The following is a 19,051-nucleotide window of genomic DNA, read 5'->3' on the forward strand; positions in this document are numbered from 1 at the left end:
TCAAAAGTGTGCTTTCACTTTAATTGAGCGTGAGCAGCGCAGACAAAATAGACTCGCTTCATTGCTCCTGTGGGGCGCTCACGCGCTGCTCCTGCTCGCGGTGTGAATGCACTCATTGATTAACATGCACGGCGAAAAAAAAATATTACACGTGCACGTGTGATGCTGATGTTGCGCGATGTTAATCATGGGGAGCCCGAGTGCATTTGACCGGCATAAAATCGGCATATGTCACGTGAAAATCGGCCAATTCCGGTCACCAGCGGATCAATCGGTGCATCTCTACTCCTAACTTAATAAAATACGCTTTTTTTACTATGAGGAATTATTACATCAAAATGTAGATCTGTGTGCAGGTAGACTACTTTATCTGAATGAAATACATACACTTCTCTCGCATGTGTTGCTTGTGTGCCAGCGGGCACGCGTGCCTTACCCCTCATTTACACTGCACACATCTGCGGCGCATTACGGCTGCGACACGGCTACCGGAGCTGATCGCGCCCATTCTAGTCAATGCTTGTGTTTACACCGGCCGCGACGCGGCGCGTTTCAGAAGCTTCCCAGAAACGGCTCTCCGCGCCGCTTCGCTAAATATAGGCGCCTAGTCTATTTTTGACGGACGCGCGTCCAAGTCGCACCGGAAATACAAAATAAAAGTTAAAAAACACTGTCAATTTCAAAATAAACACCATGTGCAGACTCCCAATTGTATTGCACACCAATATATCCTTGGTAGAAAGCATAGACTGTAAGGTAGAAACCCCCAAAATCAAGAAAAACCACGTCGGACAGGCAAATCACGTGGTCTCACGCATCCAGTCGCTTCGCTTCTGAAATGCTCCTGGTGTGAGTTGGCACCGTGTGGTGGACGGAATAAAACCTTGTCGGAGCCGTAATGTGCCGCAGACGTGTGCAGTGTAAATGAGGGGTTAGGTTGCCGACCCCTGCCATAGAGTTTTGGTTAATTTCTGTGACGGAGACCGAGACGGCAGAAAGCGCACCCTGTTTGTTTTCTTTATTTTACAAAAGCACAACATTTAATTGTTATTGTGAGTGTACATAAATAAATAAAAGTTTGTTCGCGTTTGTCGAACGCTAATTTAACATGCCCGAAATAAAATCAGATTTTAGAAGAATTTGTAGCGCCACTCGGACAGGTGTGCCAACACTTATTTATAAACTAACGACGTCTTCACCTACACAAAAACCTGCTCACTTCAGGCTTGAACAGAGATGTGGGTTGCCCAATTTTCTGTGTTAGAGAAAAAAAGCAGCTCGTACAAAGCTCCTGGATGTCACAATTCCTGTCGCAAATAGACAAGGAGCCACGTAGTCGGCAGGGTTCGAACCTGCGCGGGGAGACCCCAATGGATTTCGAGTCCATCGCCTTAACCTCTCGGCCACGACTACTCCCGCCAGTGAGTCACATGCTATTTTCATTTCTGGATTTGAGCATCAGAGAACACCGGGGCCAACTATCAATGTGGATCAATGTGAGCAGCAGAGGATCAACCCGGCGAAAATATTGTGTTGGCAAAAAGGAGTTCAGCGACGTCTTCACCTACACGAAAAGACTGCCATGATCCGGATTTGGACTGGGGATGCTGCCCGCACAACGCAGAGTACTAAATGCTATACAGAGAAAGCAATCTTTCCACTCGCCCCGGGCCTGCACAAACAGTGTCAACGGCAAGCTTCAGCTCAGTTCTCTCAAAGTCCCCCACCACCGCTTGCTCAGACAGTAGGGACTTTAAGCAACGGCCTCTGGTGGAACGGCAATGGCATTCTGTCGTTCTATTGCGCACGCGCGACATTAACTGCTACCTCGCGACGTTCTACTGTAACCGTCTACTACGGGAGAACAGCTGATTTGCCGTAGTCGTTACTACATGACAGATTAAGAAAGTTAATGTTATGTTTTAGGTTATGTGGCATTGTAATCGTTTCTGTATATCATTAAATGCCAAAAGCAACCCTTCTCTTGCTCAAAAATCACTTCCTTTTTTTGTATTTTGTTTGATGATTAAATTACCCCTACGCCGTCCTCTTTACTGTTGCTTAGTGATTTTTGCGCTCTTTAGCTACGGCAGTTAACGCTTACTTCCGGCTGCCGTTGCCGTTGCCGTTCCATCAGCAGCTGTTGCTTAAAGTCCCTAGTAACCAGTGTTGGGAAGGATACTTTCAAAACGTATTTCGTTACAGAATACAGAATACATGCCCAAAAATGTCATTTGTAACTTATTCCGTTACGTTACTCAATCTGAGTAACGTATTCTGAATACTTGGATTACTTCCACATTGAATTGCATTTTATAAGTGTTGGCCATCAAATCCTGCTTAATAAACAGGCCTGGTGATGCGGTGGTGATATGCCAATAAAGCACCTAAAAGCTGTCACAAAGAACCAGCAAAAGTAATAATTATGAATAGCCTATGTCAAATATAGAAAGGAGATATTTTAATTGTTCATTAATAAACAAGTGTTTTCTTTGTCAGTGTCGGTTACAAAGATGAAGTTGACGATGCTGACTCGTGATCTTCGCAGTAGCCTAGTGAACGCGCCAGAGAGAAATGCACATTTCATACGGATTACATGCAGAGAGCAGTTCTTTCGTGTTGAATTGTTCTGTTTAAAAGTAGACATGTCTGTGAGGCAAGTAGGGCCTTCTACCTTATACGCGCCCATTTCACACATACTCTGTGTGCAGTGCGTATGCGGTGCAGGAGCAGCACGCGCTGTAGTGCTTTCACATATGCTGCGTTTGCAGTGCGTAACTGATCCGTGGCTGTACCACAAACACATAGGCCTACACAATATTTGTATTTCAAATCCAGAAGTTATCAGCAACTTTTATTTTTAAAAAAGTTTGGTCACCGGTGCAATTCTCTTTGTAGCCTACACATATACACTCTTTAATAGACGTATTCAAGTTTAAACAATTTAAACAACGTATTAATCAATGCATTACTTCTATATACACTGCTCAAAAAAATTAAGGGAACACTTAAACAACACAATGTAACTCCAAGTCAATCACACTTCTGTGAAATTAAACTGTCCACTTAGGAAGCAACACTGATTGACAATCAATTTCACATGCTGTTGTGCGAATGGAATAGACGACCGGTGGAAATTATAGGCAATTAGCAAGACACCCCCAATAAAGGAGTGGTTCTGCAGGTGGTGACCACAGACCACTTCTCAGTTCCTATGCTTTCTGGCTGATGTTTTGGTCACTTTTGAATGCTGGCGGTGCTTTCACTCTAGTGGTAGCATGAGACGGAGTCTACAACCCACACAAGTGGCTCAGGTAGTGCAGCTCATCCAGGATGGCACATCAATGCGAGCTGTGGCAAGAAGGTTTGCTGTGTCTGTCAGCATAGTGTCCAGAGCAAGGAGGCGCTACCAGGAGACAGGCCAGTACATCAGGAGACGTGGAGGAGGCCAACAACCCAGCAGCAGGACCGCTACCTCCGCCTTTTTGCAAGGAGGAGCAGGAGGAACACTGCCAGAGCCCTGCAAAATGACCTCCAGTAGGCCACAAATGTGCATGTGTCTGCTCAAACGGTCAGAAACAGACTCCATGAGGGTGGTATGAGGGACCGACGTCCACAGGTGGGGGTTGTGCTTACAGCCCAACACCGTGCAGGACGTTTGGCATTTGCCAGAGAACACCAAGATTGGCAAATTCGCCACTGGCGCCCTGTGCTCTTCACAGATGAAAGCAGGCAGCAGAACGTTGTCCATGGCGTCTCCAGACTCTGTCACGTCTGTCACATGTGCTCAGTGTGAACCTGCTTTCATCTGTGAAGAGCACAGGGCGCCAGTGGCGAATTTGCCAATCTTGGTGTTCTCTGGCAAATGCCAAACGTCCTGTACGGTGTTGGGCTGTAAGCACAACCCCCACCTGTGGACGTCGGTCCCTCATACCACCCTCATGGAGTCTGTTTCTGACCGTTTGAGCAGACACATGCACATTTGTGGCCTACTGGAGGTCATTTTGCAGGGCTCTGGCAGTGTTCCTCCTGCTCCTCCTTGCACAAAGGCGGAAGTAGCGGTCCTGCTGCTGGATGGTTGCCCTCCTACGGCCTCCTCCACGTCTCCTGATGTACTGGCCTGTCTCCTGGTAGCGCCTCTGGACACTATGCTCTGGACACTATGCTGACAGACACAGCAAACCTTCTTGAAACAGCTCGCATTGATGTGCCATCCTGGATGAGCTGCACTACCTGAGCCACTTGTGTGGGTTGTAGACTCCGTCTCATGCTACCACTAGAGTGAAAGCACCGCCAGCATTCAAAAGTGACCAAAACATCAGCCAGAAAGCATAGGAACTGAGAAGTGGTCTGTGGTCACCACCTGCAGAACCACTCCTTTATTGGGGGTGTCTTGCTAATTGCCTATAATTTCCACCGGTCGTCTATTCCATTCGCACAACAGCATGTGAAATTGATTGTCAATCAGTGTTGCTTCCTAAGTGGACAGTTTGATTTCACAGAAGTGTGATTGACTTGGAGTTACATTGTGTTGTTTAAGTGTTCCCTTAATTTTTTTGAGCAGTGTAGATTATATATTAAGTTGTTCAAGCAAGTGGTAACATATTTAACTATGTAGGCTCCTTATATTAAAAATGCAAACATTTTAAATTAAAACTTAAAATTGACAAACACAGCCGACTATCATGCCTTTTCTTTTAGCATTTAAATTTAAATACAATAAATCTTGCATGCCACAAATAACTTGTTTTTCAACCTCCACGAATCAGACGAGTGTTGTTCATTATTTCGTCTTGTTTTCATTGCTTTACCCCGGTCTTAAAGTAAAAAGATGACTGTGAAAAAAAGCAGTACTTAATTAAAAACATTAATGGTGGTATTACTAAATTTAGTTTTATTTAATTTAATTAAATGCATTTATGGTTAAATTACTACATTTTCAGCTCAATCTGTGTTCATTTTGACCACGAAACATGTGCTGTCACTTTAATTCAGCGTTTGCAGCACAGCAGAAATAGACTCGGTGCGGAAACGATCGCTGCACTGCTGTAGCCTATACGCACCGCAACTGGAACGGATAAACGGACTGCAAACGCGTGCAGGGTGAAAGCTCTAAAAAACGAAAACGAAATTCACTTTAAAGAAAGGCTTTGTGTTTCTGTTTGAGGTCTCTGTGAAAGTTTTAAAGCAGTCTTTTAGTGCTGCTTTCAGAGCGCTCACGTCCGTAACGGAGAACTGTCACGACCATTGTTTTTTTCCTCATGAATGCGAATACGAAAAATTAAATAACATGAATATTTTATGTTCTGTGGAGAGCCTACCCTTCTTCATCCGGTGAGTAGTATTACTTTTGGTTTGCGCAGTGTAATTCACAGAATTACAAAAAAAAAAAAAAAAATGTTGCCACCTAAAAGTTAAAGATTTTTTTATTCCCTCATATTAAATATAAAACGCATGTAGACCGATATTTTTCTAATGTCTGGACTCCTTTATTAAGGGAGTATGGATAAACGGACGTTTCACTATTGTTATTAATTCATTTTCTGAGAATTTATATTTCAAGTTTTGACTGCAAATTTCACGTCCATAACGCTGGAATTGACCGATTAAAAAAAATGATCTTCAACTAGTTTTGTGGTGTAGGTCTACGTATTTGAAAAAAACTTACTTTAAGATGCTTCTTCAGGTTGGAGGTGGAGTCTTTGGACGCTGAAAGGAGGTTGGTTGCTGGCAAGCAGAGGTTGCACTGCACAGTTATATTTCGTTCTCTTGTGAAATGCTAATGTGAATGTGAATTTCCAAGATAGAAACGTATTCTTGCCCTGGCTCTGTTGTTTCGGCTCCATCTCTACCTCTAGCTCCCGCTGCTCCTCTTCCGACTCCATTGTGACTGATCACGCAAACCACACATTTTTTTCGTTTTCATATTGGGGCTTCTGGGAAATGCATGGAGTTGCCTTAATTTATTTAGAGAGTGAATAAACTCGTGAAACAGAGAAGTATCGTCATGTAATAAATTGATTTCAACGATGTAACTGTATTCTAAATACCAACTATTTAAATTGTAACTGTAACGGAATACAGTTACTCATAATTTGTATTCTGAATACGTAACGCCGGTACATGTATTCCGTTACTCCCCAACACTGCTAGTAACCAAGCATTACATCTTATCTTGAAGAGGAAGACCATCTCCCTCAAAGGTTGGGAAGAGCACAGCCAGAGATTAGGGGAGGTCTGCAACAAACCTTCACCCGAACAGGGACTTGAACCCTGGACCCTCAGATTAAAAGTATGATGCTCTACCATTGGAGCTAACCGGGCTTTTGCCAGGGAACAGCCACCCTTGGGATATAACAGCACTTTCTCCTTAAAGTGTTCATGCTTTGTCAGCTTAAAGTTTGTGGCATTAAAGGATGAAGACCACAATTTATAAAGGGACGAGAGAGATAGGTTGCTCCTTCCAAAGCTAGGAACACTGACATTGAAAGAGTGATGATCTGGGCCTTTTGAAACGATGCCCACTTCAGGCTTGAAAAGAGCCCAATTTCCTTGTTAGAAAAAAAAGCAGCTTGTACAAAGATCCTGGATGTCACAACTCCTGTCGCAATCAGACAAAATGACAAGGAGCCACGTAGTCAGCAGGGTTGGAACCTGCGCGGGGAGACCCCAATGGTTTTCAAGGCCATCGCCTTAACTTCTCGGTCACGACTACTCTTGAAAGTGAATCAGTGATAGTGGTAATGAGTCACATGCTATTTTCTTTTCTGGAAGTGAGCAGCAGAGGACACCAGGGCCAACCATCAATGTGGATGTGAGCAGCAGAGGATGCACTCAGCTAACATATTGTGTTGGCAAAAAGGAGTTCAACGATGTCTTCACCTACACAAAAACCTGCTCACTTCAGGCTTGAAAAGAGATGTGGGTTGCCCAGTTTTCCATGTTAGAGGAAAAAAATGCAGCTCGTACAAAGATCCTGGATGTTACAGTTCCTGCCGGAAACAGACAAAGAGCCACGTAGTCGGCAGGGTTCGAACCTGAACGGGGAGACCCCAATGGATTTCAAGACCCAAGCAGGGACTTGAACCCTGAACCCTCAGATTAAAAGTCTGATGCTCTACCGACTGAGCTAGCCTTAGAGTTATGTTATCCTCAGCTTAAAGTTTGTGGCATTAACCCCTTACCAGACAGACCCAATTTTGGCAAGTGGGGCATACATTACATACCCAAAATAAAAAGTCATTCTGAATAGACACATAACCAACATATATTTAGAAAGCCAACTCTTGACAGTTTACAGTTCAAGACTCAGAATTAATCAGACTCTTATTAATATTGAGATATAAAAGCTGAAACATAAAAACAAAAAATACATATTAAGAGTGTATGTATTAAATGTATAAACATATTATGTGAATGCAGTATAACAACTTATAACCACAACCACAGTGTAGCCACTGGTGTGGTCATGCTTCATTTCAAATCTGAGGATGATATCTCTAAATCTATGAATTGTATATACATTTTCTAAGATGATGTCAGGGGAGTTTTTTAGAGAAGGCTGATAAGATGCTAATCAAATATGTTATTGCCCATTTACAGTCTATGACTAATGTCTGGTGAGGAGAACTGGCCCATTCATGCTTTATTGTAGTCAATCGACGAACCTTTGACATCTCTTTATTCTGGCATTATGGCTTGGCCATCTACGCTTTACATATTGCCTCACATTTACCCATTCATACACCGACGGCGGTATCAGCCATGCAAGGCGCCATCCAGCTCGTCAGGAGCAGCTGGGGTTAGGTGTCTTGCTCATGGACACCTCGACAGGTTGAACCACCAACCTTCCGGTTTGTAGACAACCTACATGAACCACTGAGCCACTCCAGTGTGAAACTGTCATCGGTGCAGTGTGCACACAGCAGCAACTGAACGTTACCCCAGATAGTCGTGCGGTGTGAAAAGAACAGTGACCCGACTACTCTGAAAATTGTGCAGTGTGAACTCGGCATTACAGGCATTCAGAACTCATTTGGTCGCAGGGAACTAAAGGGATCATCTGTTAATAGGCTTGAAGTTGCAACTTCCTAAAATGACCACTAGAAGACACAATTTCACTAAAATGCTTCAGAATGCAGAAGACTATTAGTCAATAGGCAATACTGGTTGAAACTTCACATCCTATAGCAATCAATAATAGAATTCTTCATCCAATCATGGCATTTTGATTCAGACGTTTCCATGTCAACAGCGAAATGAATCTGCATCAGTCAGGTGGTACAACTAGAGCACTGCAAGTTGTTTACATTCATTATCACTGTAATATTATGCATTGTAGACATGAGGCAATTTAGTGCAGTCTTTCATCTTGTGACACTTTACAGACTCTGCTGTGTGTTCAAGCGTTTTGAAGGCGGCGAGGCTTTGGAGGGTGGGATTTCATGCATTGATTCCAATGAGCCATTATGAGAGAGAACAGCCAAACTAACACTGGAATACAAAATCAAATTCCTTGTTTTCCCACTTAAAAAAAAAAAAGAGAGGAAAATGGTCTTACAAGTGTGAGATTTATTTGGTGATAAACAGGGAAAACACACCATACATCCAATGGTTAAATCAGCACAGTTAACTGCATGCACAGCCACATTACTTATGGCCAGGACATTGCCCATAAGGGTAAGTTGGCGGTTCGGCTGCAGGCTTTCCTGGAGGCTTTCCTGGTGGTTCGGCTGCAGGCTTTCCTGGAGGCTTTGGAGGTTCGGCTGCAGGCTTTCCTGGAGGCTTTCCTGGTGGTTTGGCTGCAGGCTTTCCTGGAGGCTTCGGGGGTTCGGCTGCAGGCTTCACAGGAGGCTTCGGGGATTCAGCTGCAGGCTTCACCGGAGGCTTCGGGGGTTCGGCTGCAGGCTTCATTGGAGGCTTCGGGGGTTTGGCTGCAGGCGTCACTGGCAGTTCGTCTGAAGGCTCCGGAGGTTCGGTAGAAGGCTCCAGCTCAGGCAGTTCTGTAGAAGGCTCCGGTAGTTCGTTAGAAGGCTCTGGAGGTTCGGCTGCAGGCTTTCCTGGAGGTTCAGCTGCAGGCTTCCCTGGAGGCTTTCCTGGTGGTTCGGCTGCAGGCTTCCCTGGAGGCTTTCCTGGTGGCTTTCCTGGTGGTTCGGCTGCAGGCTTTCCTGGAGGCTTTCCTGGTGGTTCGGCTGCAGGCTTTCCTGGAGGCTTTCCTGGTGGTTCGGCTGCAGGCTTTCCTGGAGGCTTTCCTGGTGGTTCGGCTGCAGGCTTTCCTGGAGGCTTTCCTGGTGGTTCGGCTGCAGGCTTTCCTGGAGGCTTTCCTGGTGGTTCGGCTGCAGGCTTTCCTGGAGGCTTTCCTGGTGGTTCGGCTGCAGGCTTTCCTGGAGGCTTCGGGGGTTCGGCTGCAAGCGTCACTGGCAGTTCGTCTGAAGGCTCTGGAGGTTCGGTAGAAGGCTCCAGCTCAGGCAGTTCAGCAGAAGGCTCAGGCAGTTCTGTAGAAAGCTCCGGTAGTTCGTTAGAAGGCTCTGGAGGTTCGGCTGCAGGCTTTCCTGGAGGCTTTCCTGGTGGTTCGGCTGCAGGCTTCCCTGGAGGCTTTCCTGGTGGTTCGGCTGCAGGCTTTCCTGGAGGCTTTCCTGGTGGTTTTCCTGGTGGTTCGGCTGCAGGCTTTCCTGGAGGCTTTCCTGGTGGTTCGGCTGCAGGCTTCCCTGGAGGCTTCCGGGGTTCGGCTGCAGGCTTCCCTGGAGGGATCCAGATAGTCAACTTTAGTCAGTCTGTTTAGAGGCATTCAGTCTCAGATACAGCACAAAACCCAAATACCAAGTTTTACTCCTCTTAATTATTAATCATGATCGTATTAATAATTTTTCGTATTAATTTTGTAAAACCATCCTGTACTTTAAACCGTGCTATTGGCTAAATAATTTTTACATTAAGAACGATTAATTATAAAACAAGACAAACTGAAATGAGGAAGCTGACCCAAACATTAATATAACAAATACCTGCAAATGGATCCATACACTGATGTCCACATCCATTGCAGCAGCATTTCTCATTGTTCGGACAGTCACTGTCATAGGAACACAACTCTGCACACATTCCTGCTCCAAAATTTGTACTTGGACACTCCCCTGGCTTTGCTGTTATAGAGACACATGACAGAGAAACCACATCACTGAATACTGAATGTCTCATACGCTGTATGAAAGAGAAAAAAAAAAAAAAAAAAATTCGTAGGAGGATTTACCGGAATATTCAGTCCATCTACTTCATAGTTTCACGTTTAGTTCAATGTGTTACTTGCGGTTTCTTTGCAGTTATTTGTGAAACTTACTAGCAATTCCTGAGTGAAAACATTTTTTCAGGGTTTTTTTCTGGAAGACGTATAGCATGCATCAATAATTAAAACTCACTGAAAACAGGTGGCACACACGCGGACCCACAGGGAAATTGACAGCATTTGTGTCCTCCAGAGCAGTCTCTATCAGAAGTGCATCCTCGTCGGGAGGGCACGACCGTCAGCGTCGCCGGACACTGACCAGGCACTACAGAAGAGGATTCAAGAGGATCATTAGGGGAGACCAGGAAGTGCTGTAATAGTTTGCTTCAGCCTCACTTTATAATATTCACACATTTATCTGCTTCAATTCAAGTAGCTTAGAAATCTACCATTTTTCACTAAACTGCATCAATCGGTTTCAAAGACTGAGTGCAGATACAACCTACCCCACTGTAGTAGAGTGAATAATAGTGCAATGCTGATAGAAAGCATGGACATCAGTTAATATGTTGTATACAAATTTACTGGTGTACATCTTCAAAAATGATGCCATCCCCATGACCACCCTCTTTCTTTTAATGGCGGTTGGTAATGACCACCCTCATTTCCTTTTAAGCATTTTAATAAGCTACTCAACAGAAAACAAAACAAATATAGAAACCCACTATATATGTAAAATGCAGAGTTATCGGTTATAATTAGCTCCCCACGTTATATTGTAGGCTTATGCATTTCTTAAAACAAAAAAACCTTAAGCAAAAGTTTAAACTCAGGATTGATACAGTCCGGTAACAATTTTGCAGCCATATTGTAACACTAATGTTCGTGTTTAACAGTAAACAAAAATGCCTATTAGTGATTATATGGGTTACTTGTACAATGCATAAACTTATGACAGTTTGCATATTTACACTTTGCTTATTATTAAAACTAAACCAACATTCAAAGATGAACTTCCACTTGACGTCTGTACTGTATTTTTGTAAGCAGATGTGTCTGAAATCAAATTTTGTAAGGCACTTTATTTATGCACTTCTTCAGGCTGCGTAATGAAGCTAAAAGAACTTCTCACCTAGGACTCCAGCATCTGTTGCGCTCAAACAAGCAGACAGACACAATAAAACAGCACTAAACGAGCAGTACACTTGAGCTGTCATCCTCTCAACCTGCAAAAATCTCAAAATCAACTCTGCTGGAAGATGCACTGAATTAGTGAGTCAGGAGGGGCGGACAGCAAGGACCACAAAACTACAAAGAAAAATCCCTGTTGCTGCATCAAAATATCAGCTGAGTCCCAAACCAAACGCTATCAAAAGAGTTTAAAACACTTTTTGAAAATGCGTTTTTAAAGATCCAATTGGGGGTCTGGGTAACTCCAACCCTAATGAAATTCATTTGCCTGTAGCTTTCTAATATAGCCTAATCTTGAAGACCTTGATTAGCTTGTTCAGGTGTGTTTGATTAGGGTTGGATGTCGTAATAATGACCGTAATTAGGAGATGATTGATTGTTTTTATGGCAACACTATCAACGGCAAATTAATCTGCAGTGGTCAGGTGGTACAGCGATCACGTGGTACAAGTCGGAGTTCTACCACAAGTTACAAGTTGTAATTATGACTAAACTCCTACACCTAAACTCTCCAGGAAATGGATCTCTACTGGAGACTGGCATAAATCTGCATTGATCATCAAGAAACACGGGCATGTCTATTATTTGAATCTGAATTTTTCAATTGCTGATTGATTTGAATCCATGCAAGTAATTATGAATGAAAACAATGTTTCCAGCCACTGTAGTGAATATAGGGGAATACACAGCCACGGTTATATCATAGCCAATTTAATATTGGATGGTTTCATATGGATTGCATAATCAGATAATATTTGTTCACTCAAAGCTTTCTATAGACATATTTCTTATCGTGACCGAGGCAAGTAGCCTATAGAGCAGGGGTCAGCAACCTTTTTGTCATAAAGTGCCATTTTTAAGTTTCCGAGTTCATCACTGTGCCACAACACACACATAGCCTATATATATATATATATATATATATATATATATATATATATACACGCACACACTCATATAAATACACAAACATTTTACATTTTCATAATGGCTTACACAGAAATAGTACAGAAATTTAAATATTTCTCTTGAAATTTGTTTTAGATTTAGATAGACAATTTAATAGTATTTATAACTCCTAACTAGAGATGCACCGATTACAATTTTCTAGGCCGATTCCGATTTCCCATTGAGTTTGACCTGCCGATACCGATTTTAGCCGATTCCGATGTCATTTTTTCTAACCACTTTACAGCCCACACAAATATTTTTTTTTCTATATATATTTTTTTTTCATAAAATACCATATCAAACTGAATAATAAAAACAAGTTTAAATGGGTACATTTTATATAAATATTTTTGAGTCTTCATTTTCTTTTCTGACATAACCTAATCCAGTTCTTGTTAAAACACACTAGACATGCACATTCTGTGCATTTTGGGCACTTTTGTTTGAAATCATATTTATTTTGTTCATCAAAAGTGTGCTTTCACTTTAATTGAGCGTGAGCAGCGCAGACAAAATAGACTCGCTTCATTGCTCCTGTGGGGCGCTCACGCACTGCTCCTGCTCGCGGTGTGAATGCACTCATTGATTAACATGCACGGCGAAAAAAAAATATTACACGTGCACGTGTGATGCTGATGTTGCGCGATGTTAATCATGGGGAGCCCGAGTGCATTTGACCGGCATAAAATCGGCATATGTCAGCCATGACCGGCCGGTCGCCGGTCATGGCCGATCACGTGAAAATCGGCCAATTCCGGTCACCAGCGGATCAATCGGTGCATCTCTACTCCTAACTTAATAAAATACGCTTTTTTTACTATGAGGAATTATTACATCAAAATGTAGATCTGTGTGCAGGTAGACTACTTTATCTGAATGAAATACATACACTTCTCTCGCATGTGTTGCTTGTGTGCCAGCGGGCACGCGTGCCTTACCCCTCATTTACACTGCACACATCTGCGGCGCATTACGGCTGCGACACGGCTACCGGAGCTGATCGCGCCCATTCTAGTCAATGCTTGTGTTTACACCGGCCGCGACGCGGCGCGTTTCAGAAGCTTCCCAGAAACGGCTCTCCGCGCCGCTTCGCTAAATATAGGCGCCTAGTCTATTTTTGACGGACGCGCGTCCAAGTCGCACCGGAAATACAAAATAAAAGTTAAAAAACACTGTCAATTTCAAAATAAACACCATGTGCAGACTCCCAATTGTATTGCACACCAATATATCCTTGGTAGAAAGCATAGACTGTAAGGTAGAAACCCCCAAAATCAAGAAAAACCACGTCGGACAGGCAAATCACGTGGTCTCACGCATCCAGTCGCTTCGCTTCTGAAATGCTCCTGGTGTGAGTTGGCACCGTGTGGTGGACGGAATAAAACCTTGTCGGAGCCGTAATGCGCCGCAGACGTGTGCAGTGTAAATGAGGGGTTAGGTTGCCGACCCCTGCCATAGAGTTTTGGTTAATTTCTGTGACGGAGACCGAGACGGCAGAAAGCGCACCCTGTTTGTTTTCTTTATTTTACAAAAGCACAACATTTAATTGTTATTGTGAGTGTACATAAATAAATAAAAGTTTGTTCGCGTTTGTCGAACGCTAATTTAACATGCCCGAAATAAAATCAGATTTTAGAAGAATTTGTAGCGCCACTCGGACAGGTGTGCCAACACTTATTTATAAACTAACGACGTCTTCACCTACACAAAAACCTGCTCACTTCAGGCTTGAACAGAGATGTGGGTTGCCCAATTTTCTGTGTTAGAGAAAAAAAGCAGCTCGTACAAAGCTCCTGGATGTCACAATTCCTGTCGCAAATAGACAAGGAGCCACGTAGTCGGCAGGGTTCGAACCTGCGCGGGGAGACCCCAATGGATTTCGAGTCCATCGCCTTAACCTCTCGGCCACGACTACTCCCGCCAGTGAGTCACATGCTATTTTCATTTCTGGATTTGAGCATCAGAGAACACCGGGGCCAACTATCAATGTGGATCAATGTGAGCAGCAGAGGATCAACCCGGCGAAAATATTGTGTTGGCAAAAAGGAGTTCAGCGACGTCTTCACCTACACGAAAAGACTGCCATGATCCGGATTTGGACTGGGGATGCTGCCCGCACAACGCAGAGTACTAAATGCTATACAGAGAAAGCAATCTTTCCACTCGCCCCGGGCCTGCACAAACAGTGTCAACGGCAAGCTTCAGCTCAGTTCTCTCAAAGTCCCCCACCACCGCTTGCTCAGACAGTAGGGACTTTAAGCAACGGCCTCTGATGGAACGGCAATGGCATTCTGTCGTTCTATTGCGCACGCGCGACATTAACTGCTACCTCGCGACGTTCTACTGTAACCGTCTACTACGGGAGAACAGCTGATTTGCCGTAGTCGTTACTACATGACAGATTAAGAAAGTTAATGTTATGTTTTAGGTTATGTGGCATTGTAATCGTTTCTGTATATCATTAAATGCCAAAAGCAACCCTTCTCTTGCTCAAAAATCACTTCCTTTTTTTGTATTTTGTTTGATGATTAAATTACCCCTACGCCGTCCTCTTTACTGTTGCTTAGTGATTTTTGCGCTCTTTAGCTACGGCAGTTAACGCTTACTTCCGGCTGCCGTTGCCGTTGCCGTTCCATCAGCAGCTGTTGCTTAAAGTCCCTAGTAACCAGTGTTGGGAAGGATACTTTCAAAACGTATTTCGTTACAGAATACAGAATACATGCCCAAAAATGTCATTTGTAACTTATTCCGTTACGTTACTCAATCTGAGTAACGTATTCTGAATACTTGGATTACTTCCACATTGAATTGCATTTTATAAGTGTTGGCCATCAAATCCTGCTTAATAAACAGGCCTGGTGATGCGGTGGTGATATGCCAATAAAGCACCTAAAAGCTGTCACAAAGAACCAGCAAAAGTAATAATTATGAATAGCCTATGTCAAATATAGAAAGGAGATATTTTAATTGTTCATTAATAAACAAGTGTTTTCTTTGTCAGTGTCGGTTACAAAGATGAAGTTGACGATGCTGACTCGTGATCTTCGCAGTAGCCTAGTGAACGCGCCAGAGAGAAATGCACATTTCATACGGATTACATGCAGAGAGCAGTTCTTTCGTGTTGAATTGTTCTGTTTAAAAGTAGACATGTCTGTGAGGCAAGTAGGGCCTTCTACCTTATACGCGCCCATTTCACACATACTCTGTGTGCAGTGCGTATGCGGTGCAGGAGCAGCACGCGCTGTAGTGCTTTCACATATGCTGCGTTTGCAGTGCGTAACTGATCCGTGGCTGTACCACAAACACATAGGCCTACACAATATTTGTATTTCAAATCCAGAAGTTATCAGCAACTTTTATTTTTAAAAAAGTTTGGTCACCGGTGCAATTCTCTTTGTAGCCTACACATATACACTCTTTAATAGACGTATTCAAGTTTAAACAATTTAAACAACGTATTAATCAATGCATTACTTCTATATACACTGCTCAAAAAAATTAAGGGAACACTTAAACAACACAATGTAACTCCAAGTCAATCACACTTCTGTGAAATTAAACTGTCCACTTAGGAAGCAACACTGATTGACAATCAATTTCACATGCTGTTGTGCGAATGGAATAGACGACCGGTGGAAATTATAGGCAATTAGCAAGACACCCCCAATAAAGGAGTGGTTCTGCAGGTGGTGACCACAGACCACTTCTCAGTTCCTATGCTTTCTGGCTGATGTTTTGGTCACTTTTGAATGCTGGCGGTGCTTTCACTCTAGTGGTAGCATGAGACGGAGTCTACAACCCACACAAGTGGCTCAGGTAGTGCAGCTCATCCAGGATGGCACATCAATGCGAGCTGTGGCAAGAAGGTTTGCTGTGTCTGTCAGCATAGTGTCCAGAGCAAGGAGGCGCTACCAGGAGACAGGCCAGTACATCAGGAGACGTGGAGGAGGCCAACAACCCAGCAGCAGGACCGCTACCTCCGCCTTTTTGCAAGGAGGAGCAGGAGGAACACTGCCAGAGCCCTGCAAAATGACCTCCAGTAGGCCACAAATGTGCATGTGTCTGCTCAAACGGTCAGAAACAGACTCCATGAGGGTGGTATGAGGGACCGACGTCCACAGGTGGGGGTTGTGCTTACAGCCCAACACCGTGCAGGACGTTTGGCATTTGCCAGAGAACACCAAGATTGGCAAATTCGCCACTGGCGCCCTGTGCTCTTCACAGATGAAAGCAGGCAGCAGAACGTTGTCCATGGCGTCTCCAGACTCTGTCACGTCTGTCACATGTGCTCAGTGTGAACCTGCTTTCATCTGTGAAGAGCACAGGGCGCCAGTGGCGAATTTGCCAATCTTGGTGTTCTCTGGCAAATGCCAAACGTCCTGTACGGTGTTGGGCTGTAAGCACAACCCCCACCTGTGGACGTCGGTCCCTCATACCACCCTCATGGAGTCTGTTTCTGACCGTTTGAGCAGACACATGCACATTTGTGGCCTACTGGAGGTCATTTTGCAGGGCTCTGGCAGTGTTCCTCCTGCTCCTCCTTGCACAAAGGCGGAAGTAGCGGTCCTGCTGCTGGATGGTTGCCCTCCTACGGCCTCCTCCACGTCTCCTGATGTACTGGCCTGTCTCCTGGTAGCGCCTCCATGCTCTGGACACTATGCTGACAGACACAGCAAACCTTCTTGAAACAGCTCGCATTGATGTGCCATCCTGGATGAGCTGCACTACCTGAGCCACTTGTGTGGGTTGTAGACTCCGTCTCATGCTACCACTAGAGTGAAAGCACCGCCAGCATTCAAAAGTGACCAAAACATCAGCCAGAAAGCATAGGAACTGAGAAGTGGTCTGTGGTCACCACCTGCAGAACCACTCCTTTATTGGGGGTGTCTTGCTAATTGCCTATAATTTCCACCGGTCGTCTATTCCATTCGCACAACAGCATGTGAAATTGATTGTCAATCAGTGTTGCTTCCTAAGTGGACAGTTTGATTTCACAGAAGTGTGATTGACTTGGAGTTACATTGTGTTGTTTAAGTGTTCCCTTAATTTTTTTGAGCAGTGTAGATTATATATTAAGTTGTTCAAGCAAGTGGTAACATATTTAACTATGTAGGCTCCTTATATTAAAAATGCAAACATTTTAAATTAAAACTTAAAATTGACAAACACAGCCGACTATCATGCCTTTTCTTTTAGCATTTAAATTTAAATACAATAAATCTTGCATGCCACAAATAACTTGTTTTTCAACCTCCACGAATCAGACGAGTGTTGTTCATTATTTCGTCTTGTTTTCATTGCTTTACCCCGGTCTTAAAGTAAAAAGATGACTGTGAAAAAAAGCAGTACTTAATTAAAAACATTAATGGTGGTATTACTAAATTTAGTTTTATTTAATTTAATTAAATGCATTTATGGTTAAATTACTACATTTTCAGCTCAATCTGTGTTCATTTTGACCACGAAACATGTGCTGTCACTTTAATTCAGCGTTTGCAGCACAGCAGAAATAGACTCGGTGCGGAAACGATCGCTGCACTGCTGTAGCCTATACGCACCGCAACTGGAACGGATAAACGGACTGCAAACGCGTGCAGGGTGAAAGCTCTAAAAAACGAAAACGAAATTCACTTTAAAGAAAGGCTTTGTGTTTCTGTTTGAGGTCTCTGTGAAAGTTTTAAAGCAGTCTTTTAGTGCTGCTTTCAGAGCGCTCACGTCCGTAACGGAGAACTGTCACGACCATTGTTTTTTTCCTCATGAATGCGAATACGAAAAATTAAATAACATGAATATTTTATGTTCTGTGGAGAGCCTACCCTTCTTCATCCGGTGAGTAGTATTACTTTTGGTTTGCGCAGTGTAATTCACAGAATTACAAAAAAAAAAAAAAATGTTGCCACCTAAAAGTTAAAGATTTTTTTATTCCCTCATATTAAATATAAAACGCATGTAGACCGATATTTTTCTAATGTCTGGACTCCTTTATTAAGGGAGTATGGATAAACGGACGTTTCACTATTGTTATTAATTCATTTTCTGAGAATTTATATTTCAAGTTTTGACTGCAAATTTCACGTCCATAACGCTGGAATTGACCGATTAAAAAAAATGATCTTCAACTAGTTTTGTGGTGTAGGTCTACGTATTTGAAAAAAACTTACTTTAAGATGCTTCTTCAGGTTGGAGGTGGAGTCTTTGGACGCTGAAAGGAGGTTGGTTGCTGGCAAGCAGAGGTTGCACTGCACAGTTATATTTCGTTCTCTTGTGAAATGCTAATGTGAATGTGAATTTCCAAGATAGAAACGTATTCTTGCCCTGGCTCTGTTGTTTCGGCTCCATCTCTACCTCTAGCTCCCGCTGCTCCTCTTCCGACTCCATTGTGACTGATCACGCAAACCACACATTTTTTTCGTTTTCATATTGGGGCTTCTGGGAAATGCATGGAGTTGCCTTAATTTATTTAGAGAGTGAATAAACTCGTGAAACAGAGAAGTATCGTCATGTAATAAATTGATTTCAACGATGTAACTGTATTCTAAATACCAACTATTTAAATTGTAACTGTAACGGAATACAGTTACTCATAATTTGTATTCTGAATACGTAACGCCGGTACATGTATTCCGTTACTCCCCAACACTGCTAGTAACCAAGCATTACATCTTATCTTGAAGAGGAAGACCATCT

At 43.3% G+C, this 19,051-nt stretch overlaps 1 protein-coding gene across 1 annotated transcript; it reads right to left on the minus strand.

Annotated features, from left to right (window-relative positions):
* Positions 1–8,551: 8,551 nt before the first annotated feature.
* Positions 8,552–11,731, minus strand: LOC311298539 (uncharacterized protein). Its single transcript, XM_084421555.1, has 4 exons — positions 11,355–11,731; positions 10,416–10,547; positions 10,005–10,142; positions 8,552–9,740 (listed from the first exon to the last, which is right to left on the minus strand). The coding sequence occupies exons 1-4, from the start codon at positions 11,437–11,439 to the stop codon at positions 8,650–8,652; spliced, it is 1,446 nt and encodes a 481-aa protein (XP_084277681.1). The 5' UTR covers positions 11,440–11,731; the 3' UTR covers positions 8,552–8,649.
* Positions 11,732–19,051: the final 7,320 nt, after the last annotated feature.

Source organism: Rutilus rutilus, assembly GCF_951802725.1.
Source record: "Rutilus rutilus genome assembly, chromosome: 10".
Classification (NCBI taxonomy): domain Eukaryota; kingdom Metazoa; phylum Chordata; class Actinopteri; order Cypriniformes; family Leuciscidae; genus Rutilus; species Rutilus rutilus.